Source organism: Malaclemys terrapin, chromosome 15 (assembly GCF_027887155.1).
Source record: "Malaclemys terrapin pileata isolate rMalTer1 chromosome 15, rMalTer1.hap1, whole genome shotgun sequence".
In the NCBI taxonomy this organism is placed as follows: Eukaryota; Metazoa; Chordata; order Testudines; family Emydidae; genus Malaclemys; species Malaclemys terrapin.
Genome location: NC_071519.1, coordinates 19170161 through 19196316, shown reverse-complemented (window position 1 = coordinate 19196316; position 26156 = coordinate 19170161). Strand labels below are relative to the sequence as shown.

At 46.0% G+C, this 26156-nt stretch overlaps 1 protein-coding gene and 1 long non-coding RNA gene across 2 annotated transcripts; one reads left to right on the top strand and one right to left on the bottom strand.

Moving 5' to 3' along the window:
* The first annotated feature begins 2540 nt into the window (after nucleotides 1–2540).
* On the top strand, nucleotides 2541–16633 carry CHEK1 (checkpoint kinase 1). Its single transcript, XM_054005393.1, has 12 exons — nucleotides 2541–2658; nucleotides 4657–4880; nucleotides 7763–7827; nucleotides 7922–7991; nucleotides 8948–9136; nucleotides 10503–10607; nucleotides 11752–11847; nucleotides 12894–13002; nucleotides 13723–13900; nucleotides 14118–14249; nucleotides 14479–14580; nucleotides 16244–16633. Exons 1-12 carry the CDS (start codon nucleotides 2594–2596, stop codon nucleotides 16337–16339), a joined length of 1431 nt encoding a protein of 476 aa, XP_053861368.1. The 5' UTR covers nucleotides 2541–2593; the 3' UTR covers nucleotides 16340–16633.
* Nucleotides 16634–22049, bottom strand: LOC128823229 (uncharacterized). The gene is made up of 3 exons (XR_008441703.1): nucleotides 21905–22049; nucleotides 20638–20757; nucleotides 16634–19270 (listed from the first exon to the last, which is right to left on the bottom strand). It is a non-coding gene; the product is annotated as an uncharacterized LOC128823229 (long non-coding RNA).
* Nucleotides 22050–26156: the final 4107 nt, after the last annotated feature.

The following is a 26156-nucleotide window of genomic DNA, read 5'->3' as shown; positions in this document are numbered from 1 at the left end:
AATGATATAAAATTAATATGGCACACATTAAATGGGTTAAAAACTGGGTAACTGCTTGGTCTCCAACTGTAAAGGGGGAATAGTTATCAGGTAGGTGTGTTTCCAGTAGGGTCCCCCAGGTATCTGTTCTTGGCCCTATGCCATTTAGCATTTCTATCAATGATGGACAAAAACAAATAATCACTGATAAAGTTTGCAGATGATCCAAATTGGTGGTAAACAATGCAGAGGACAGGTGATTGGTTGAGAGTGATCTGGTTCACTTGGTAAAGTGGGCACAAGTAAGCACTATGTGTTTTTAATATGCCTAAATGGTATACAGCTAGGAACAAAGGAAATAGGCCATGCTTATAGCATGGGGGACTCTATGCTGGGAAGCAGTGACTTCGAAAAAGATTTGGGAGTCATAGGGGATAACCTCCTACTGTGATACTATGGCCAAAAGTGCTAATATGGGATCCATAAACAGGAATCTCAAGTAGGGAGGGTGTGACGGGTTGGATCACAGAAACCCCCTTGGGAGCTGCCACCCAATGTGCAAAGCCTACCCCTGCTTCTGTTTTCCCTGCCAGCTCAGGACTCCAGCACCCTGTCTTGCTGAGCCAGACACTCCCGTCTGGCTCCAGACACAGACCCAGGGTCTGAATCACTTGTCCCAAAGCTGCAAGTTTACCTGAAAACAGCTCGCAGTAGCGTGCTTGTCTTTAGCACTCAGATGCCCAACTCCCAATGGGGTCTAAACCCAGATAAATCCGTTTTACCCTGCATAAAGCTTATGCAGGGCAAACTCATAAATTGTTCGCCCTCTATAACACTGATAGAGAGATATGTACAGTTATTTGCTCCCCCAGGTATTAATACATACTCGGAGTAAATTACTAAATAAAAAGTGATTTTATTAAATACAGACAGTAGGATTTAAGTGGTTCAAAGTAGTAACAGACAGAACAAAGTAAGTCACCAAGCAAAATAAAATAAAATGCGCACATCTATGCCTAATCAAACTGAATACAGATAATTTCCTCACCAGTTCCAGAGTGCTCCCTTTTACAGGCTAATCTCCTTTTAGCCTGGGTCCAGCAATCACTCACACCCCCTGCAGTTACTGTCCTTTGTTTCAGTCTCCTTCAAGTATCCTGGGGGGGGGTGGAGAGGCTCCTTCTTTAGCCAGCTGAAGACAACATGGAGGGGTCTCCCACAGGTTTAAGTAGACTCTCTCTTGTGGGTGGAGACCCCCTTCCTCCCTCCTATGCAAAGCCCAGCTCCAAGATGGAGTTTTGGAGTCACCTGGGCAAGTCACATGCCCCTGCATGACTCAGTCTTTGCAGGCCGACGCCATTGTCCACATGGCATCTTGCATGTCTCCAGGAAGACTTCTCATGTGGATTGGAGCATTCCAAGATGCATTGTTCCCTAAGTGTCTCCTGATCAGGTACTTAACCTGGCAAATTCCTTCCTAAAGAAGCTGACCAAATGCCTCACAAAGCTTACTTAGAAATCAGGCAAGCATACAGCCCATATTCTTAACCTCGAGTAGAAAATGATATATATGTACAAATAGGATGAATAGATATAGTAGACCATAACCCTTATGGAGATATGTTACATGGCACAGGCAGCACAAAACATATTCCAGTTATGTCATACATACATTTATAAGCACCCCCTCCCCATAAAGCCTTATGGGGTACACCGTCACAGAGGGTATTTTGCATCGGCCTGGTTGACAGGATGCTCCTGTATGGAGGAAGAAACCAGATTTATCCCCAGGAGAGTGTTTTTCTACCTAGAGTGGCATCAGGCAAGTACCTGGTACATTTTTCCTCTCCACAAATTAACTTGTGTCCATTGAAGCATGTACAGGGTTAGAGGTTCTGTACTTTGCCTCCCGATGGCTGGGCAGGCTGAAGGGAGCTGCTTCTATCTAGCTCACCAGAGGCATCTCCTGTATCCCCCCTAAACACTTTCTGTCCCAGCCTCTGGCAGGGTCCAGCACCTCTCCGCCAGCAGCTCCAAGCACCAGCCTCCTCCTCCAAGGCACTTCACAGACACAGAGGAGTTTAGCCCCTGGCCATGGCACAGGCATCAGCATCACCCTCCCCTTTGCAAACAGGGACCCGGGGATGGGGGCAGAGCAGTGACTTATAGGCAGAGTGAGGAAAGAAGCCAGGAGTCCTGTCCCCCACCCCCTGAGGCCACACTCCCCTGGCTGAGAAAGAACCCAGGAGTCCTGCCCCCCACCCCCACTCCGCTCTCGTCCCAGGGTCACTCGCAGGCCGACGGGGAGACCCCGGCGGTGACGGGCAGGGCGGGGTCCCTGCGAGGGAGGGGCAGATCCCCGGGGCGGGGCGGGGCGAGCGGCTCCTAGGCCCCGCCCCTGCCCCGAGCCGGGCGCGCGGGGGGCGGGACGCGGCGCTGGGCGGGAAAGTCTGGGAGGCTGAGGAGCGGCGCCGGCAGCCGCTGAGCGGCTCAGGTCGGGTCGCCTCACGTTACATCCCCCGGGCCCGGCTCCCCAGGGCCCACCCCCGGCGGGGTCCCCCGCCCGCTAGCCCCGCTCTCTCTCTCCCTCCCGGCTGCCGGGCCGCGCAGCGCCATGGCCGTGCCCTTCGTGGAGGACTGGGACCTGGTGCAGACCCTGGGCGAAGGCGCCTACGGAGAGTGAGTACGGCTGGGCTCGGGCGCCTTGCAGCGAGCCTGGGCTCGCCCCCGGCGGGCGAAGGTCCAGGGGTCCCGGCCCGGGGCGCAGGAGCCCTACGGGGGCGGGGCCCTGCACCGCCTCTTGCCAGCAGCGTGACTGGGCAGACGAGGGGCCTGGGTACCCTACAGCGGTGGGGCCCCGCGCCTGGCCTCTCGCCCCAGCAGCAGTTGGTCCATCACCTCACCCCCCTTGTCCCTCCCCTACGTACATCTGCAGGCGCGGGGACGAGAGGGGGGTATAACTGCCCCCCCCCCCCCGTTAGCCCCGGGGCCGGTTCTGATCAGTAACCCCCTGCAGGCAGCCGCTGGCTGAAGGCGGTGTGGGTGGCACAGCCGTGCCAGGCTTCAGCTTCAGGGAGAGTTGACACTTTTAGCTGAGGTGAGTGACGAGTGACCTGTTAAATCTGCAAAAAGAAGAACAGGAGTACTTGTGGCACCTTAGAGACTAACAAATTTATTAGAGCATAAGCTTTCGAAAGCTTATGCTCTAATACATTTGTTAGTCTCTAAGGTGCCACAAGTACTCCTGTTCTTCTTTTTGCGGATACAGACTAACACGGCTGTTACTCTGAAACCTGTTCAATCTGAACATCAGGCTATCGGAAGGGAAGCATGACTGAGCTGCAGGGGTTGTGCAGACCTTTATACGGAGCATCTGCCAGAAATTCCTACCAGCCTTCAGGACTCTTATGGCCAGTGTCTCTGTTAGGAGTCCTGGAGGTAGAACTGACTTTCCAAACTATTTTGCTATCAACAGTGGTAAGCCACAGTTGTCTTTCACGTCAGGTCCATCACATCAGGTTAAGTTGTGCTTCCCTGCACAGAGAGGTGGTTTAACCAAAGGACTGGGAGCCCTTTTCTAGCTCTGGGCAAGTCACTTAATTTGGCTTTTTTTTTTTTGGTCTGTGAAGTGCTTTGACTGTTTCAAATATCATAGCAGTTTGGTGGTGGTGGTACTCTGTTAGGACATGTTCTGATGGTAAGGATACATTCTCCTGCAACTTAACTCCCAAGACATCTTGTGACACACTGTATTATATTCTGATATTACCATTATAGTCTGTGTGTGTACTGCATATGGTATATTCCATGTACTGTGGCATACAATATGTTTATGATGCAACCCGAGTTAATTTATGTCACTACTAATCTTATCTCTTCCTTTATATAAGTCCATAATTAGAGAGATTCTGTAACTTCATAAACAAATGTCAGAATCAATTTAAATACCATGACTTTTGTGATCATTGGCAATTTCAAAACTAGTTTTATGTGGATATTTTTAAAGCTCAAGCATGACACTTTGCTGAAACTCATAGATGTAAGCAAATGCAACTCTATTGAACTCAGTATAACGGCATCCATTTACACCAGAGCTGGAATTTCCCCCATACAATTTATGGAAACCACAAACTTGAAATGCTTATCAGAATTTTTATAACTTGTACAGCTGTAAGCCTTCTATGGGTCCAGGCACATAAGTAATTGTCTAGGAACATAGACATGTGGGTCTGTTGAGACTGGTTTTTGGCACTTTTCATCTGTCACGCTATTTTTAAACAACATACTGAGATGGGGTATGTAAATTCAGACTGGGGGGGTAGACCTCACACTAACACCTGAGGGATAAAGCTGCCTATGCTCCCTATGCCTTGACAGGGAGTAGGGAGAAACTCTTCCGTAAATAACGGATGGGGTACCTTAAGCTTCAGGCTAGACCACTACATATCTATATTGGGGATTTCTCTCTAGCACCCATCACCATAGTGTCTCAAGCCCCGGTCCTTAAAGATGTTAGGTGCCTAATTCCCATTGGTTTCAGTGGGAGTTGAGTACCTAACTTCCATTGAGTATATGGATCATAGTGTTAAACATGCAAACTAACTTTGCATTCCAAGGTTCATAGAGCACTACCTGCTTCATCCCTTGTTACCTTGCTTTTTCCCTCCTTCTCTGCAGAGTTCAGCTTGCTGTGAACAGACGCACAGAAGAAGCTGTTGCAGTAAAAATAGTTGACATGAAACGTGCTGTGGACTGTCCAGAGAACATAAAAAAAGAAATCTGCATTAATAAGATGTTAAATCATGAGAACATTGTGAAGTTTTATGGACATCGTAGAGAAGGCAGTATTCAGTACCTCTTCCTTGAGTACTGCAGTGGAGGAGAGCTCTTTGACCGAATAGGTACAGAATTCTTGGGGCAGGGGAGGGTCTGAGGGCAACTCCAGTGGTGGCTGCACAGACTCGTTAGAACACCATAGGTGTCTTATAAGACCAGAGGGATTCCTTACTATACGCTTCCAGTGCCACTGATCTTAGAGGAAAAGTGTCTAGGATAGGCTTTGCAGGTGGCTGTGCTTCTGCACGTTGTGAGTCAGTGATTAAGCCATGGCTAGAAGTAGAGTTCCCACCTTTCAAACCTTTGCTCAGCTCACTAGACCACCTTGCTTCGCATGCTTAGCATGGTCCTAACAATTCAGAAATTCTACATATTTAATACTATAGGTTAAATAAAATTTAGGGGGGAAAACTGGTTCGAGAGCAAACACGGTAAATGGGCTGGAAAATTTAATGTGTACAGATTTGCATTCCAGTGGTTACCAGATTGAAAATCAATATGTAATATATTTCCCTTCCAGTGTACAGTTCCATTTAGTGCTAATGGGAGATGCATGCACCCTGAGAAGGTAGCCATGGAAATCTGAAGGAATTTCTGTGCATGACTGTTTATGGTCACTATTGATAGCATAATCCTAGTAGAACTTCTGTTACAAAACTATTGACCGCTATCATTTTTCACAAGCAAGGATAATTTAATTTAAACAAAATAACTTCGTGTGAAAAGCTTGAGAAATCCAAGGAAGGAAGTTTTCCCAGGCCAATGCTTTCAATTTCTGTGGAATCTAAGCTTTCATTTAAAAAAAAAAAAAAAAAATCTGACTCTTATAGCTACCAAACTAATCATCTGAACGTGAACATTTGTGGACTGAGGCAGCAGTATTTTTCAAAATCTGTAGCCAGAGCACTACTGCCTCTGCTGCTGCTTGTAGGTTTATCAAGCTGAAGCAGAGTAAAAACTGACTAGTTTTGTCAGTTTTAACTGCTGCTATTCAGACCCTACTGTGCAGCAGTGACATTGAAGAGACCACTCTGCTGCTGGTTGGGAAAACTCTGAGCAGTATGTAGGTAACAAATATTGGTAGTGGAGAACACAAAAGCATCATAAACATATGAGAAGTGTTGGAGGCAACTCCTCATGTCAGCCAGGAAGGTGAGGAAGTGGAAGCGCACCAATGGGGGCTGGTTTCTCACTTGTGTGCCCTTGAACACTGGGGTCCTCCAGTTTTCGTATAGGGCTGTGGCTAGATTTGATTCTGTGGCACTTAGATGAAACTTACCCTAAGGACAATGTAAGAAGAGATGTCTTATAGGAAAAGAGAGAAAATGGAATGAAGTCAGGAATTAAAAAAAGAAGGTATAATAAATGCAAAAGATGTAGGGAGTTACTTTATTTTAAAAAGCTATTAAATAAAACCGTTGTGTACGACTATATTCCTTAAAATTGCAGGGGAGGTGGCAGCACAGCTATTATTCACCGTGGCTGGTAGGCTTAGACCTTGGGCTAGCATGTGTTGGGCGAACTTTACAAGCCCAGGCTCTTTCATCTTCTAAGTCCGCTGAAGTCTTTGGCAAAGTCCTCCAGAAAAATGAGGAGAGTCAGACCAGGATATTTCTAATATAAATAACACTTTTAAAAATAAAGTATTTTGATGTAATCTTTATACATCATAATGGAGCAGTGAAAGGCACAAAATCCTTAAATTTTTCTTTGCATTTGATTTTGTAAAAATCACTTGCCTACAAGTCATCTGACAAAGTTTTTATTGCAAAGAATAATAAATCTTTTAACCAATGTCTTCTGGATTTAATGTAATTGGGAAGTTTTTATATTTCAGAATCGTTTAACTTCAGAGATTATGTGCTATTTTAAGTGTGATTTAGAGAATGTTTATCTTGTAAATTACTAACCAAGTAGAGCAGAAAAGCTGGAGTATTGGAGGCTCAAATTGCACTGATCAAATAGATTAATCTGCACAACAACAACAACAAAAAAGCTTTTTTAAAACTAAATGTTTGGGCCATAAGTAGATATCTATCTCTTGGAAGTTTTAATCAATATTTCCAACCCCAAAAGCAGTTTGGTATATAAGATGGATCTGCCATTTTTCTTTAATCTGTTTTTTTCTCTCCCATTGGAATGTTAAAACTGCTTCCGAAGTAGAGCCTTACAAGGAACGTTCTGATACAAATTTTAACAGTACATATTGTGCAGTAGTAATGATCTGCAATAATATACAGGAATTTTCAGTATTTATGTAGGGAAGCTTTTCTTCTAACATCTTAAACTCCTGGTTCTTTTTTCAGTGTGCATCTTAATATTAAACTAGCCTCATTTTATTAGCTTTTTAAGTGAAGACGCTATTGGCATTACTGGAGACAACTGGAGTAGAGCCCTGTGTGGAGCTATTCTTAATCTCACTCCCAACCACTCCTGCTATTATGGCAGCGGGTCTTGTGGGACCAGCGAGATCCTGGTCTTGCTGCAGGGCTCTACACTAGTCCTGCCCAGGGCTCTAGACTGGAGTTTGAGGCAACGAATTTGCCCCTAGAAAGTGGAAAATAGACTACAGTAGGACTACATGTGGGCACAAGGGGTTTGTTGGTGTAGAGCAGCTTGCAGGATCTGGGCCCTAGTGTTTTGATGGTATAAGATTTAGAGAGAACCTTTAGCATTTTTTCCCATGGTGCTTTGGGAAGATACAAAAAAAAAGTAGCATTTCAGTTTAGATTAAATAGATGCAGACTCTGCAATGTAACTCAATAACTACACTTTTGCATTGCCTGTAGTTACTGTTTCAAGGCAGGTGAAAAATAAGCCTTGTGCAGAGTTTCCAGGAAACTTTGTAAAATAGTTACAAAAACATAGTGCAGAGGTTCCTTTCCATAGTTTGTTTATGATGGAAGAAAAGTATTTTGGTATGTAGATTCTGAATGACTTTTTACAGAGCCTGACATAGGAATGCCTGAACCAGATGCACAGAAATTTTTCCATCAGCTTATGGCTGGCGTGGTAAGTGTCATACTTTACGCATTTATTTCAAGCTCCTTTTTTTCCAGTTAAATTAAACAGAACATGGTATTAAAGCCTTTATTTATTTGTTCAGGTATATCTCCACAGTATAGGAATAACTCACAGGGATATTAAGCCTGAGAATCTACTGCTAGATGAAAGAGGTAAATATAAAAACTTTTGACTTCATCTTCTCTTAAATTCTTGGTCATTGAGAATATAGGGGAGAAAAGAAACGCTATCACTCAGTGAATCTGAAAATACTCCTAGAGCTTCTATGGCGTCCTGCTACATTAAGAATAACCAAATACAGTAAGCGGATTTGTGCTGTCAGGGCTTTTATTCATTCCCTTATCCTGTGTAAACAGACTAATCAGTGTATTCTAGAGCAAGTTATTCTGGGTCTCTGCACAGTGGCCTTTAAAGGAACACACTTGAATAAAACTTAAGTTTTGTTAAAAGCTTGTTCTCAATCTAAAGGCCAATACAAATGTTTCCAAGACTGCTGAACAAACTTTTGATTGGAACTTTTTTAAAACAGTGTAATGTTCAGAACCAAAATATGACAGCATGGTACTAGCGCATGAGAATCTGAAACAGACTAATGAAATGGATTGATATGTTTTTGTTAAAGCTGAGAGGAAAACCAAAACACTAAATAATTGGGATATGGTGAAAAGTAATCTAGATTGGTAAAACTTTCAGTTTAATAATCAAAGGCGGTGTTAGTAATAAAAAAATATTTTTGAAATGATTTCTAACCTGACTGTTCTTTAAGGAGAGAATATCTCTGCACAAACTGTCTTAGATGTTTTTCTGTACCATGCATCTCTGAATCAAACTCATGTGCTCCTTCAATCAAAGTCAGGTTCAAACTTCAGATCAATTGTGTAAATGCCTATGATCTGAAACAAGAAAAGTCATAAGGGCCTGATTTTCACTTTTATTAAGGCCCCTTTACACAGCACTGGCAATGTAAAGTGGACCTTACAGTGAATGTAAATGTGCTTATCTCTGGTTTTATCTAGCTTTAATATAATATAATAGTCTTCCAGCAGAGAAGATGAAAATACCTTGTTACACAATATACTTAATGACTTTTTTTCTTTTGTTTGCTTAGATAATCTCAAAATCTCTGACTTTGGCTTAGCGACTGTGTTTAAACACAATGGTCGTGAGCGACTGTTAAACAAGATGTGTGGCACTCTCCCATATGTTGCCCCAGAACTGTTAAAGAGAAAAGAATTCCATGCAGAGCCAGTTGACGTTTGGTCATGTGGGATAGTACTTACTGCTATGTTGGCAGGAGGTAGGAATTGGTTAATTTCTTCTCGCTACACAAACTATTTTATAACATGCATATTTACTGCAGCTTCACAGTGATTTAGGATTGCAGTACAAATGCTCATAACCTACCTAGATTTAAAGAGTTGATCCCAAATCATGGAGTTGGTCTTGGTTGGGAAAGTAAATGGTGTGTATTAAATATTTTCTTAAACTTCCATATTGTGGTCAGCTTTTTAATAGATTCTCTCAGGGGTCCTCTACCATGGACCATCTTGTTCTGTTGCGGCTATAGTGTATGGCATTTACTATTTACTATTGTGGGCTGCATATGTAGCTTCTTCTTATTATTATGATGTATATTGTATTATAATGTATTATATGCGCTCCATCCACACAAAATATATATAGTACCTGTATGGCCCTGAGATGTCACATGGGCCGCAGCTGTATGCTGATTAGGCTGCAAACGGGCCGCAGATTGAGAACCGCTGGTATATGTAAGCAAGGGAATGGACCCTCTATTGTGGGGAACTTTTCTGGCTTAAATTACCCTGGTGAAATGGGCTAGCGAAAGGATCTGAGTCCTCATTCCTGCTTCCTTTACCCAGAGGTCTGCCTGACCTCAAGGGCTCGCCTTCCATTTTTCTGTGTGACAGAGTCCTTGTAACCCCGACAAGGCAGGGTCCAGGATTTCTCGGGGGCTTGACTCCCAACCTTGTCATGGTCACTTAGGGCAGGGGCTAGGGTGTCCCAACTCCGGGATGCTCTCTCTACTGGATGCTTCTCTGACCCACTGATCATCACATACAGTTCAAAGCAAATACAATTTATTAAACAGCAACTAATTAAAAAAATTAAGGAAAAAATGGGAAAAGTTAAAGGAAAACACGTCACCCCACTCTGTGGCATGGGGACATAACAAACAGTGTCTCTTGAATGTAAGGGAAGTTCACAGTCTGGTCCTTGCAAGTCCCAGGCCGCCTCCTCAGGCCCTGGGTGTGCTGCAGGGATGCTGCGGGTTGGACACTCGCTCTGGCACTGGCCACACGCCTTCAGGCTCTAGGTTGCAGGGCCCTTCTTCCCAGCGTTGGCCCTCTCGGGTTATGATCCCCCTCCAAGTCTGGCCTACAAGTAAGGGTGGCAGATGGAGCTCCACTTTGGGGAGGCAATGCAATGACTTTAGATATACCTTGGCACTTCTATAACTTGTAACCACAATCAAGATGGACTATTTTTTCCCTTTTTCCACTCATTGAAATCCATTTAGTTCAATGGCAGTGCTCTTTACATGTCTTTCACACTTTCCCCAGCCATCATAAATTTGTGATCCTTAAACTTGTGTTCAGAGGCATAAAAATGATTTGGCACCTTGCTTTTTTTACTTGCAGAATTGCCATGGGACCAGCCTAGCGACAGTTGCCAAGAATACTGTGATTGGAAGGAAAAGAAAACATACCTTCCACCTTGGAAGAAGATTGATTCTGCACCATTAGGTAAGTTGTCAGTAGAATGGCTGACTGATTTTTATGTATTTGAGTAGGACAGTGACACGTTTAGGGGAATAAAGTGCTGGAGTTATGCATGTCTGTATTCAAAAATCATTCTGTCTAAAGGCTGGATTCTACCATGGACTCACGGTGTCATGGGATCTGGCACTTGTAAAACACCTTTAGGGAGCTATCTGAAAATGGGAGGTGGTGTTCTTAAGCGAGACTGGTAGGAGACACCTGGTTGACATAGCAGCGATGACAACAGGAAGAGACTATTCAGACAGACTTCTAAAATATGGGGCCTGCCTCCTCATTGCTTGTGCAGTCACTTAGCTGTGCAAAGCAGATGTAAAGATCTGTCATTCTGATCTGGTACTATTTCATACCTACTTTGCACAGCTGTAATGACTTCACAAGCTAGTAAAGAATTGGTGCCTGAGATCTGTTAGACTGAAATAATTTCCCAAGAGAACGGGCAGAAGTCCTGTCGATGAAGACATGTACAACTAGGCTATGTTTTATTATTTTTGAGTAATGAGCTTACGGTCACTTGGTAGATCTGAGCCTATCAAATTTAACCCCTATCCCCATCTCTTTGGTCACTACATTTCTTCCTGATCCTGGAAAATCTGAGGGCTGAGGTGTTGCTAATCTCTTTCTTTGTTGAGTGACCTAAAACCCAGGGCACTAGATTTGTTTGGTGTTGTACTCTCCTACCCTGTTCTTGCCCAAGATGGTTCTTGTAAGTAAACAGGCCTACAGGAATCTGCTAGAAAGCCTTCACGAAGGTGGATTTGACATCAGCTATAGCAAGTTTCTTATTTCAAAGGCTCTGAACACTGGCTGCAGCTCATGTGGAACACAGTGGACTTTGATACATGCTCAGTCACAAACCTATACAAAGCTTGGGTCTTATTTTAGGCCTCCCAGCTATGAGTTTACCTTAACTTTGTGTTAATTTATGAGTGATCAAAATATGGATGTGATCTGGTTAGGATTGATAACTCTAGGATTTGGGGATGGAATTGAAGTATCATTTTGAAAGTAATGACCTGTGGAAAACATGATCTATACAGATCTAGGAATCAGGATATATGGCAGTTAATTCATTGTTGTTTCTTTCTATGAATGTAATGTTTCTCTCTAGCTTTGCTCCACAAAATACTAACTGAGAGCCCCACGGCAAGGGTTACCATTGCAGACATTAAAAAGGACAGATGGTACAACAAACCTATGAAAAAAGGTAAATGCCTTTAAGTGCTTTGTACAACATAGACAAATATCTTAAGTAAAGATTGAGAGTATATGCTGGGGTAAAAACCCTTGGAATGCTATCGTTAGCAGAAACTACTCTAAAGGCAAGAAATTCAGAGTTAAGGTTAAACTTACAAGAAACTCAAACAACTTAAATCCTGGAAATTCACAGTTGAAGTGTGCAGACTACCTTAATTCATCCTCTGGATATATGTCTGCTTCCCTGCTCTGTGAGTGGAGTATCAAAAATGTACACTGCAAAGTATTGGTTTTAAAACTTTCATATGTACGTTTGATCTCAAGTGTGATATTTTTGTTACCTCATTAATCTTGGGGCTTCTCAAATAAGTGCTATAATGTCATCATCTGGGCCTGGGAGCCTTACATATGTGGGCATGTTAGCTCTGTCTAATGATGCTCTTATAACTGGTCATCAGACAATATCATAGGAGACGGTGCTGAGTGCTATCAGCACCTCATGGAAGGGGTCTGCCCTTAACGAAGAGTGGGGAACAGTTGTCTTCAGGATGAGATCTCAGGAATTTGCAAAGCATTTTTTTCCCTGTGAACACAACCATAAAGAGAGAAGGATCAGCACAACCAGCATAGGCTTAAGGCATTATAGTTCCTGTCTTTTCTAGTGAGATGTTACTGTTTTGGATGGAAAAAGTAGTTATAATTTCTCTTTTTTCTCATGGTATTGCTATAGGGGCAGGATTTTTCTGCCCCTTAAGTGATGTTTTTGAAAATGATGATGTATTAAGGATTTTTACCCTTGTGGCTATGCTAGTTATTCAGCTATTGAGATGGCAAACATCACTGAACAGCAATCAGTCTCAGACGTTGCAGGTACTGGAACACAAATGGAAAAAATGAATTGTCACACAGATCATTCTTTGTTTAAAGACCAACCTATGCAAGAGCTATGTATTTTTAATGGGGGAGCTCAGCCTAATTCCAAATGCTTTAAACCTCTGGTGACCCTTAGGATGATTTTTGAGACCCCTGATTGTGTGATTTATCTTCTTCTGTTAGGTGTAAAGCGGGCTCGTGTCTCCTCAGGGGGCCTTTCAGACTCACCAGGTGGCTTTTCTAAGCACATTCGGTCCGATATGGACTTTTCACCAATGAAGAGTGCACACAGGTCAGAATGCTATATGCTTGTGTTTTTTGTTGTGTTCAGTGACTAACACACAAAGGACTCCAGCCTGCTATCACCTTTTGTTTCTAGATGCCTACGTTTTACACCATAGTGGTATTCAGATGGGGATATGTATAAATAAATTCTCCTCTGCTACATGTGATTCAGGGTTCCCTTCCCTGCCATACTTTAAAAGATGATTTATAGCCTCACTTTCTAACCCCACACACTTCTTTACCTGAAAGCCTTTACTTGAAAAACTATAGCTCAACTTTCTCTGCCAGAGTTCTGGTTCATTGTCCAGAATGAATACCCTGCACTCTCAACACTTGCCTTGAAATTGACGGTGCCATTCGCAGCACATATTTGTGCAAAGTTGTATTCAGCACACTTGTGTCCATCAAGTCTCTGCAATATTGAGCTACTGTTGATGTCATGTCAGAGATTAGATGTGCAATTTCTACCATGCCGCCGGACTTTGAGGAGTTGTCACAACATGCAAGCTCGTGTATCACATGAGAGCATTAAATAACATACTTAATGTGTAAATTCCTTGGTTGCTATGTTGTTGTCTGGGGTCACTGTAAACAGTCTCAAAATTGTGGTCACTCAGGCAAGAAATTTGGGATCCCCTGGTGTAGTCTGTAAAAGTCACAAGAGAAATGTAACATTATTGTGAAGCACTTTATTATTAATGTAACTAATTGTGTTTTCATGTTTCAGTGAGGAAAAAGTGAGCTACTCCACTTCTCAGCCAGAACCTCGCACTGGCATTTCCTTGTGGGACAGCAGTCCAACCAATATCAACAAACTAGTGCAAGGGATCAGCTTCTCCCAGCCAGCATGTCCTGAGCACATGCTAGTTAACAGCCAGTTACTTGGCACCCCAGGCTCATCACAGGTAATGTTTGGAAATGCTATATTCATTCATCTTTGTTCACAGCAGTATGGCAATTTGTTCTTTGGCTGCTAGACTGTAAAGATGCTGTTTGCACCAATTCAGATGCATTGTCCTAATTTTAAAGCCAAGTAAATTGGAGGGGGGGTTATCCAAACTTTCAGCCCAGAAAAGTAGTTGGTTATCTGTGGAATCCATATCTCTGATCTCTAATCTGCAGAACCCATGGCAACGCTTGGTGAAGAGAATGACCCGTTTCTTTACAAAGCTGGATGCTGACCGCTCCTATAATAGTTTGAAGGAGGTTTGTGAGAAGATGGGCTATGTCTGGAAGAAAAGCTGCACAAACCAGGTACAGTTCATGGAATTAAACGAATTAATGCTTCTGGTTCCATTTGACAAATCCTATAAAAATATCTTTTAGTCAGATGTAGCATTTTCTGAACCAGCACAAGACCTGTAAATGAAATCCCTAGTCAGTCAGACTCCCTTAGTGTAGTTACTAGTATACTGTGAATATAGTGCTTGTAGCATGTGAAAACTGTCCTTCTCCTAAAATCGTTCTCCCATTTGCCTTCAAGGTCACCATCTCAACTACTGACAGAAGGAATAATAAACTGATTTTCAAGGTGAACCTGGTAGAAATGGAGGACAAGATTTTGGTGGATTTCCGCCTGTCTAAGGTATGCAAAATAACAGACTTTAGCATTAGAGAGAGGGGTGGGTGTTAGAAGCAAACTGGACCAGCTTCCATATGATAAAGCTACATGTGCAAGTGGGATAAGATGACACGCCTGGGGAAAATGGATTTTCGCATGGGCAGTTTGTGTCTAACCGAAGGAGTGAACCTACAAAATGGGAGTTAGCAACATTAGTTTTTCACTGGTGCCTGAAACCAGGGCTGTGGTACTGAATGTCCCATGCAGTGCAAAAGCTGTTAACCCTCAGTGGTAGTCGTATTAGTCTGTATCAGCAAAAACAACGAGGAGTCCTTGTGGCATCTGATGAGGTGGGTTTTAGCCCACGAAAGCTTATGCCCAAATACATGTGTTAGTCTCTAAGGTGCCATAAAGACTCCTCCTTGTTTTTGCTCACTGTCTGGAAATCCTTCCTTCCAGTTAATGAGCATGGGGAGCTAGTGAGATAGAGCAAGCATCTTGAGTACCCAAGTACTATGGGAGAAGGCATTGTAACTGTCTAAAGCATAATGACTTCGGGGCACTGGGGGAGCATGCTGGGCTGATCCTGCGCTCATGGAAATCAGTGGGGAAATAGAAATATGAACTCCAGTGGAAGCAGGATCAAGCCCTTAAAGGTGTAGTTAGCCTTATTCCCTCTCCCCAGTCAGCTCTGCTGAACTTGCTGTGGTGGAGGAGAAAGCATGCCCGCACTCAGACAACCTCTCTGGGAGCTCGGCAGGCACCATCTGGACTATCTGCCAACACTGCAACAGTATTATGGCTGTTGGTGTGCATGGGACTCCCTGTGTCTTGTCCCTAGCATAGTATGCAGGGGCTGCCATAAATTTGGCCCATAGTATCAAACTAAGAGAGATCTGAATGTAATGGATCATAATAGCTTTCTGGGAAAAGGTTAAGCATTCTGTCTTGAGTGCACGGGACTGGACTAGATGACCTCTTGAGGTCATTCCAGTTCTACACATCTCTGATTCGTGAAACAGGGACCTAAGCTAATATTAAAGGTGCTCTTCATATCTAGGCAGATGGTGCAAAATAGTCTGCTACAGGTGAGACAGAGATCTCCAGGATCTGCCTCTGCCGATGACAATTAACAGTAATAGGTTGATTTGCTTGCTGTTTTAAAGATCCCTGATAGTTTTGTTTTTATAGAAAACACTTGTCAATGCATGTAGAGGGAGAGTCTATTATAAATGTGTGCATGCAAAATAAATCTATGAAATGTATTAGGTCATGATTGGGCCAAGCTGTTAAGAGCATAATAGTAGAGGTGGGAACTCTTCTTGCCATGTCATATATTTCCCTTCTTGAAAGATAAATAAAATTGAAATATTTTTAAGACTTAAACATGGGCTCAGGGCTGCACCGTAAGTGGAGAAAATCCACAACGACTGGCAAATAGAATAGACACCTTTTTTAAAAGGTTATAAAAGCAATACCATGCATATAACAACAGAGGAGGCAGCAACATTTCTTGAGAACTAATTATGAACAATTAACATAAAACTTGTAAAGGAAAAAATAAAATCTCTAGAGTAGGTCCCAGTGTCCCTCAGATAGGCAGGTGTTACAGCGTTCCCATTCCTTTCTTGTCTGTCTATTTGCACATGCATGCAGTCCCCAAAATAGTTTTGTTTTTATTACCTAGGGTGATGGGTTGGAGTTCAAGAGGCACTTCCTGAAGATTAAGGGGAAACTGAATGATATTGTCAGCACCCAGAAAGTGTGGCTTCCTGCCACGTGATCCAGCTGCCATTGGGAGGTGTAATGAATTGGATGCTCCTACACTGATACAATTTTTATTTTTATTCTGCATCAAGAAATGGTTGTGGGTGCCAGTATCTGAGAGTCACTTGTGATGGAAACCCATTTGTTTAGGGATCTGTCTTGACACCAGGACATTTCCTCAGAGGATAGGCTTGGTAAATACATTTCCAGGGCCTCCTGGATGAATTTGGGATAGTGATCATTAAAGTGTTCCTGGCTGTAGTAAGTTAGCTGGTGGCATGCCTTCCTATTGCTAGCTACTGGCATGAGGTTTTTTTCTTCTGCTCAGTCAGCAAACCCTCTCATTGGGATACTTTGTGCTTCTGGGGAGCCAGTCTGACTGTTCCACTGACTTACAGAGAGTATGCCTCCTGCCCCAAGGCTATTGCAGCCGCTGACTGACGCAGACTTAGGGTTTTTTTGTGGGAGCGGGAGGGTAAGAGTCTATACCTAATAAAAAATTGTTTCAGCCCAATTGTTTCAGCCCCCTTACTGCATTGTTGTATCTTCTGATTTTAAATCTATTTGAGCAATAACTTGTCTGTTACCCTTTCATTTAAAATTTGATGACATGGGGTGCAGAGGCTTAGAGACAATGTGGGTCTTAGTCATGTAATTTTGTTAAATTTATTATACCTTTTTGGCCTTTCCTTTTATTAAGTAAAGTGGTTGGGCCCAAAGCACTAGTTCTAGTGTGGTATTCACCTGTAGTTTTACACATTGCAGGCTAAGAGGTCTGCAGCAGAATGGATACTGTATTAACATTTTATGTACCGTTTATCTTGTTTTTAACTATCTTTTCCCTTTGTTCACTGTTCTGTAGTTTTTCCTACATTGGAAGGTAAAGTCAAACCTATTCTATACAACAGCTTATATTGGGAATTTGTTGGAGGGTAGCAGAGCCTCATGGAAATAAGAAATGCCCCTTTCTCTTACCCCTTTCTTGGTACCTAAAATTCAGACTTCGTTGGGCAGTTATTTCTTTTAATGGTACATAGTTTATTTGTATTAACAAGGACCACTTGCTTCTGACCAATCACAGTCAAATGTACAATGATGTGAAGATAAACACAATCTGTATAAACTTTTGTAAATTTTTACAAAATAAAGTATAATCTCAATTTGAAAGAAAGCAAATGGCTGCTCTGGGGTGTTCCGGACAGAATTCCATTTCAGAAGAGTTTGCCCCTTCTAGGGATCCCACCTTATTAACAAAGCAAAGGATCCAGATAAAGCCAGTGTATCATTTCCACACCACCTTCCAGCTCTTCTCCCTCCCAGCATCCAGGAGTGCCCCCTTTCTGGGTCTATTTCAGTAAGAAGGTTAGGGAGTCTTTTCATGGCTTCCAAATTGGGTGGGGAGGGGGTTCCAGTTTTGGCTCAGCATTCAGTTTCCTGCTATGCCTCCGAGTCCTTTAATCAATCAGGCTTGCTGCTCCAGCAGGCCTGGCAGTAAAGGAGCAGTTCAAAGCTCACTCCCATAATGACCGAAGTCAGGTATGACACTGCCAGTTTTCAAGCAGTGGTTTAGCGACACGTTTTGTTTTGTGACCTCTTCATTCCTAGCTTTAGCCCTAAACTTGAAAGAAAAGGCTTACATATTCCTGATACAGGCCCCCTGGCCATCTGATGTAGCCTCCCAAAACAGAGGTCAAACGGGGACTGTGGTTTAAATGAATAGACTATATCTGGCCAAGAGTGTTGTAGGGTTTTTTGGCATTAGAATGCTTTGGAGACATCAAAAGGCTGCCTGGCATATGCAAGGGGGGACCCCCAATACAAATCAGAACTGCTGAGATTTCAATTTAGCAAGAATGGGGTTTATAGACCCGGGAAACAAAGTAGAGAAATCCAAACGAAGCAAAGTTCACAGTTCAGCAGCACAATATCGTAGGTGAACGGATACACGCTCAGTACACCAGCAATATTTCAGAGACCGCTGAAATGTTGCACCAGCTGCTGGCTTTGGCTACGTGGAGATTGCTTGAATGTCAGTCTCCCTTGCATAGGCACTCTTATTTCAGTTTGAGTGCTTTTACCAACCAAACTGAAGTTAATTCCTTATCAGATAAATCGATTCAAGACCTAAATTGGTGTAGGTAAGCTGGTGCAAACCCCTAATGTAGATGCACTTAAATCAGTTTCACTTGCATCTTTTTAGCTTACCTCAGTAATTACTGATGCAAATTAAAGTGATTTAAGTGAGAGTTTCACTGGTTTAAATGTACTGATTTTAAAGGTTGCATTAGTTTTAAATAGATTTTAAATTGATTTGGGTAAACTAGTGCAAATCTCCTAGCATAAACAAGACATGCAACCGTGAGGGGACCTGCCCTAGGATACAGCTAGTAGAGTTGGAACTCCAGAGTTCCTAGCCTGTGCTCTCTCCACTGACCCAAATTACTTTCTGTTGCCTGAGGGAATGGTGAAATAGGATAATCAGTGAGGCGGGGACGTGGGTGTGAATGCAGGTAAATGGGATCTCTGCTTAGTAAGGCAGAGGTATATGAGCTCCCAGCTGTGAGGGCCTTTATTGTGGCTGAGTCAGTCTGGCAGGGAGCCTGTTAGTGCCATGTATGGCAAGAGTTTTCACACTGAGGATAATTTTGGATGCGTCAAATTAGCACGATAAAGGCAGTGAGGTCCTAAGTGGTGGTCTTGGATTGTGGAGGCATCTTGAAGCCTGAGATGGGGGATGAGAGAAGGGCTTGGGATCCCTATAGCATGGACACAGGCCCCACAATTCCATGAGGTGGAGATCCACATTGGTGCTGTTGGTAGTTCTAACTGTTGCAGAAGTCAGTCTTGCAGCAGGAAATTTGGCGGTGGCCAGACTTCGTTGGCTCCATGATGTTGCATTTGTCGCCTTGCACAGCACAATCTGCCTGTGAATGAAACTGGATGCCTGCTGTGTAGGGAGGGAAAACACATCAGGACAATGCACCCAGGAACGAGGACTCCTTCCAAGATTCTCACAAGTGCCTGCTGAGTCCAACTCAGTGGCAAAGGTGGAGTGTCTAACCAGAAATAGTTTATGCACTCATTTCCTCTCACTCTGCTCTTCGGGCTAGATCTAACATTTAGACCAACAAGATACGTGGGCCAAGAAAGAGATGAGAGTGCTGACCCTCAAAAGAACATGGAGGTAAAGAACTGCTCTTGCTGCCCCACTCTACAGTGTGAACACATATGGATCATTAAAGATCAGGACCCATGGGGTTATCCACATAACTCTGTGCTGGGGAAAATGGCTAAATTCTGCTGGAGCAGACTAGAGCTTGGTTTAAAGTCTTCTCCAAAGGACCACTCCCAACAATAGCATGGCAACTAACCAATGTTCTGCAGTCCTACTCTGTGAGCTCAGCGTTTGGGTACCCACTGGAGATGGGGACAAAAAGCTAAGCTAGCTACATAGTGCTGGGATCCATGCTGAACCCCCCCCCAGGTATCAAGTGGGGATTTAGATCTGAAGTGCTCCCAGATGCTCACTGAAGCTCCCATGTTCCCTCTGATAGGAAGAGGGGAGTAAACACTGGTGTCTCAGCCACACACACAACCTTTGAGTGGACTGTTCCTAATGTCATTTCACTGGGCTACCAGATTCTTCTTTATTTCCTGCCCTAAAGTGCTGTCCTCGGTTAAACAGCTGCTGTGTTCCCCAAGGTGACTGCCTTTCAGAACTGGGTGATATGCCCCATATAGTCTTCTCACCTACCTCACAGGCATGTTGTGGCTTCCATTCGTTCGTTTCACTGTTTGAGATTCTTGGGAGGGGGGAGGCTCTAAAGAAGTGCCCAGTACTAGTCTGTGTCCTCTGCCTGGGTAGCTCCCCGTGTTTGCTAGTGCAGCGTACCCGCTATGGCACTGCATGGGCTGGGACTGGTGAATAAGGCCCCCTTTGGCCATGGGTTCAGTGTCTCCATTGATCCTCATGGGTCCTGCTGGCCTGGTGTGCATGCAGTTAAGCCACCTTTCCAAAGCCAGCCCTCTTCCTGTCTTGGCCCTAGGATGGACCCTCCTTGGAGAGAGGGAAGTAGCTCTTCACAGCCCATTACTGTCACTCCAAGCTCCTGACCCAACAGCTCTGCAAGCAGGGGTTAAATAGAATGCTGTGGAGGTAGCTCCAAGAGCCCTTGCCTGGACACCCAGCCAGAAGGCGAGACTCATCTCATTCCTTGGCCACAAGGGCTCACTAAGGGATATCTCATTTGGGGCCCGGCAGAGTGAGCTGCTATAAGCCACCCCCGGTGAGTGCCCATTTCAGGACATACATACTGGTATAGACTCTGATGTATTTGCAGGGTAGCCCTGGCGCAGGGTGGCAGATGCCCAATCCTTTGATGCAGCCGAAGACGGGTATCTTGTTTTGGCAAACGGTACATCGAAGGGCTTCAGCTGGAAGAAAAACCCACACAGAGCCAGACAGGAATCAGTTAGGGGCGAAGGCCACAGAATTCCCCATGCACCTGCCATGGAGAGAGTGCCAGGTGACAACAAAGACAGCCCCACAAAGAGCAGGTTGGATGCAGATGGAGCCAAAGAAGAGGCCTGTGGAGAAGCAAGCCAGGCAAAAGTCTCAGCTCGTGATCAAGGTAAATCTTTCCCTGGGCTGGCAGTAGCCCATGCCAATGTCCCTCCACTAGGGGGAAGCAAGCCTGTTAGAGGCTATAATGCAGGAGGCAAGGCTGGGCAATAGTTGGTTTCGAATCCCTAAGGACAGAGGCACGTAACACAAAGACGAGTGGGGGCTGTGGTGTGGAGAGGGTCTCTGGCAACCAACGGCTCTCCCCATGACCGCTAAGCAATGTCTCCAGAGCCCACAGGAAGCCAGTTGCCAGCGTCTGGCAGGGGTTTGGTTACACAGGAGACAAACCCTGTTAGTCGCCACCCAGCAGTGAAGTGCAGGAGCTCTTTGTGCACTGCTCTATGCATGCAACACAAGGACAGTAACTGCTGGACCGCTCTGTTAGTTGTGTTCCGTGTCTCCAGGGACGTCCCCATGCCCTTGACAGGCAGCTTGGATACGCTGCATGGAATGAACTAGCACAGTGTGCATGGGGGTGTGGGTTTGCAATCTGCTGCTTGCAGACCTTGGAAAGATCTGGTTCATAAGAGACTAGATTTTAAAACCAGAAGGGAACATAGATCATCTAGTCTGACCTCCTGTATAGCACAGGACAGTTAATTTCATCCAGTTACCCCTATTCCCTGGGCCCGCCAGGAATCCTGTCACTGCAGCGCAGGCACTTGCTGCTGTTAAGGAAGGGGCTGGACAGTCACTCCCGGAGGTGTCGGGGGAATGTTGAGACTCTGATTCCTGTGTTAATTTGCAAGGAGTGTGGAGTAAACCCGGAATCAGGGAGATTTTATGCCCCAGCGCAGCAGAATGGCCTTGGAAAGTGTTAAGGGCCAATCCCACTGGCAGGGAGGTCATGGGCACAGCTGGTTTCAACCTGGAGAGGGCAAAATCGCATAGCACGCTCTGCCTCCTGCCAGTTGCCAGTTAGCTTCTCAGCCCCCCTGTTTTGTTTCAGGGACTCACCTGAGACACAGCAGAGCAGGGCAGAGAAGCCGAGAACCAAGAGCTTGTTCATCTTTAGCTTTGTCGCCGTAAAGCTGCGGTCGTGTGGGGTGAGTGGGGAACCTGGGACTGCAAACCTTGCTCAGTGGCTGCTGGGCAGGGCAGAGCTGGATTTATACCCCCAGGGTAAGGGCCAGTCCTGGGAGGAACCAACATGCAGTCCCGGGAGGTTACTTGTTGGACTCTTGTCGTATCACAGATTGGGGGCAAGACACTCCCTGCCCAGATGAGCGGCTCCTCCTCCATAAATGTACTAATCAGAGATTAAATTCGGCTGAAGGGCAGAGGGATGGAAGAGGCAAACTAGCTGCAGTCCTGCTGGCCAGGGGAAGGGTACTACGGGAGGGCGCTGAAGCCTGTCAGGACAGGCTGGTGTAACTGGTGGAGAGGAGATCCCAAGTTATTCGGTGGCCTAGATCCTGAGTTCAGATACACCCGTGTGAGTCCAGAGTCCCTCCCCATCGGCTCAGCATTTGGCCCACCGAGGTGAAGTTGGTTTATTTTAAGGCTGTTCATTACACACATCAGAGCAGTGTGTGTACAGCAAGTTCCCATCACCGGCCACGTGCATGTGTGACAGGGACACATGGTGTCCCTTTGCAGAGGCCCCTCAGGGTGGGGGTTTTATGGAAAAGAACAAGACATTCGTGCCAGCCTAGTCGGGGGTTGCTACTAGTAGTGCATGGAGCATCTGGCAGTATTGGGCTCTATGGGACCTGCTTGTGTGGCCCTTTCCCCCCTGACTTCGGCAGGACACCGCAGGGCCACGGGGGCTGCATCCCTGCAGAGGTTTGCAGGATCAGGACCGTTCAGAGTGAAAAGGGCGGGAGAGGGGATGAAATGGGGTTCAGCTGGAGCCAGCTGCGGTTCACTAGGAGCTGTTTTCCTGTAGGCATCCCAATAGGTTAGCAGTAGCTGTGGGTGAATCAGCTGAGAGGCAGAGACAGGGTTGAGTGTCAGGGGCACCATACTGGCAGCTCAGCCCATGGCATCTCACGCTTTCTCCCAGCCACTGAAGAAAAGCAGGGATGGGAGGGATCCCTGTGGGACCCACAGCGGGGCCTTTGGAGAGGTGCCGTTCCCCACGGCCGTTCTGAGTTCTGCTACAGAAGGCTGATTAGAGCCAATGCAGCGCTGGCTCAGCTATTCCTGTGATACCGTGTCGGCGGGTAGCAGTACTTTATGGTGCACTGTGTCAAAGGCTGCAGAGAGGTCCAGCAACACGTTCATAGAGAACTGACCTGCGTCCATGGCCACGAGGATGTCGGCTTTCAGTGCCACTGGGGCTGTCTCTGCTGTGCCCTGGTCTGAACCCTGCTGGGAGGCAGCTGCCTGTTGTTGGACCAGCGTGGTTACGACTTTCTCAATTATTATAGGAGGTTGGACACTGGGCAGCCGTTGGAGAGATCTACTGGGTTGGGTTGGCGTGGTGAAAACTGGGCAAGCTCTTGCATTTTTTAAAAGGGTTTGGTAGCTGTGTGTCTCTGGAGGACGCATTGACTAGTTCCTAATGACTCTCCTCTAATGAGATGTGATGTTCTAAGTACTATGAACCCTGAAACGTGCAAATGGGACGGAGCCCCCCCTCCCACGGCATGGGGAGACAAAACACTACCACTGCCCTGCAACATCTGGCCAGGCCATGCTTAGCTTGGCTCTGCTCCCATACAGCCCCAGGGAGCAGGACACTGCGCTCTGGATCCACCCACCTGAGCTCTTTGCACCTGGCTGGAAGTGACACAACGGGGGGGAACATGCTGGGAGCGTGGGTGACAGCTGGTGGGAGTATGTTTAGCCCTGTGGCGGGGATAGCGCTGGATCCAACGGAGCCGATTTGTTTGGGGCCAGAGACTGCGGCTTGGCACGTCCCAGGGTCACGCTGAACCCAGCACACTAAGTAGCCCACTTTGTGTCAGGTGCTGTATGTGCAAATCATGCCGAAGCATCAATGCACTAATGTCCTGAGTGGGGCCAAGGGGCAAACAAATCTGACTGGTGTTGTCTGTGTCGTTACATTGCTAAACTCACCCACGTGTCTCGTGCTAAGGAAGTGCCTTTAAAATCTCAGAGCACCCAGCACATCACCCTCTGTGCTAACACACCCTGGCCCCCATGCAGGACCCCTCCCCCTGCCAGCACGGACGGGGGGACACTGCATGCTACAGCCCATCCAAACGCAAACCTGTTACCCCTTTTGGTCCAAGTGGTTAGCCAGTATTTGGGACTTTGTGCGTCATTTCCATTAGGAGGAGAGACTGATGCTAGAGTCAGGTATTTCTTTGGTGCAATCCTGTCTAGTAAAAAGACTGGCCACAAAGTCCTATTTCCCTATACAAAGCAGAACCGAACAGCAGGCAGTTTCTTTGCACAGAAACCCAAGTCTGCATTTCCAGCCAGCACTGTGCCCAAACAGAAGCCCTGTCGCTCAGCTTCCTGTCAGGGCCATGCTCACTCCTGCTTGTCTTGCGTGCTGATGCTGGCACACACACGTAGCTGCAAGCAATCAATCCCCTAGCTAGCCCCTGTGTTTTACAGTCAGTCTCAGGGAAACCTCTTAGCCCCACATAGAATCACAGAAGTGTAGGGCTGGGAGGAACCTTGAAAGGTCACCAAGTCCACCCCCGGCACTGAGGCAGGACCCAGACACCTACACCATCCATGACAGGTGTTTGTCCAGCCTGTTTTTAAAAACTTCCACTGATGGGGATTCCACAGCCTCCCTTGGAAGCCTGTTCCAGAGCTACCTTTATGTCTAACTTCCCCTAGCCTTGTTCTCAGAAATAGCTGGACCATTTTGGCTGAAACTTTCCAAGAAAATTCAGCCAGAGGCAGACACCGGTCATGGAAAATGTCAGTCTAACTAACTAAAGTTTGGCTGAAAACAGGGCCTTATAATGGGATGTCTTGGGCAACCGTAATAATAGGTGGTGCTACCAGCCCCTTCACCTAAGGCTGGAATATGAAGCCACCACTGGGGCAGAACGAGGCAGCTCCTTAACTGGGCACAGCAACACAGCCCAGGTTTAGGACAGGACTTGATGATATCTCTCCTGTCCAGCTGAAACTACCAGAGAGGGGGTGTTTCAGGAGGTGGAATGTCATTGCTTGAGTCGGACGCCTTGGCTAACACCAGTGAGGTCCCTCTGGAGCCCGGTCATTGGCCTCCAGCAGCCAGTGTGACAAGACTAAATAGTGTGTGGCTGAGACAGTCCAAACTACCCCACAAAGGGGGCATCCCATTGTGCTGGGCTTAGCGTGACCCTGGGACAGGCTGAGCCGCAGACTCTGTCCCTAAATGAATTGGATCCATCTGATCCTGCGCTGCCCCCCGCTGCTGGGCTAAAAATACTGATGGAAATCTGCCACCCACCTTCTCAGCATGTTCTCTCGGTGGCCTTTGCAGTGGTCAGGCTCAGCTGGGCGGATCCTAGGCCATGGGGTTCTGTTCCCTGGGGATTAGGGGCACAGGCAGTGTGGTTGGAGGAGTTTGCACCTTTCCAAGCGCATGAGCTGAAGGGGGTGCTGCAGCTCCCCACTCCCACAGCCATTGGGGGCTCCAGGTTTCTTAGTGAGCTTCCCGTCCTGCCTGCCCTCGCCCACTGTCCCACCAGAGTCCTGATCCCCCATCCCAGCTCCCAATTGCCCTGCTGGTAACTGGGACACACGCTGCCTTTCTCCATAACAGCTGGTGGGACTCTGCCTGTGGCCAGGGCGTTCTCTGTTGGTAGAGCCACTAGCTCTGCTGCCCTCCACATCCCAGCAGCGGGACTTGCAAGGGGCTGCCAGTCTGCTGGGGCCTCCTCTATTGCAGCTGGCTCCCCTCTCCCCGGGGGTGGCGGGGTGTGTCTCAGCCACGCAGACTCAGCGGCCAGCTGTGCATCGGGCCTGGTTGGAAGGTTTTATTCACAGTAATGGGGTAAAACGTTTAATTCTTAAAAAGGACCATTTATGTTCTGTGGACATTGGTAGGGACCCTATGGGAGCCCCGGGCGACTGGCACCAGCCCAGTCCAACCCCAGCCTTTGGGGCGGGTGGGCAGCTGCCTGCCCAGAGCTGGTCACCTGAGCAGGAATCGCTCTGCTCCTGGACTGACCATTCGATCCAATCTGGGGATATGATTATTAATCAACAGAAAAACCTGGGTGTTTCCCGCAGGAAGGACCCTGATTGGCTGCTGCCAGGTCTCCACTAGGGGTAATATAACTCCGGCTGG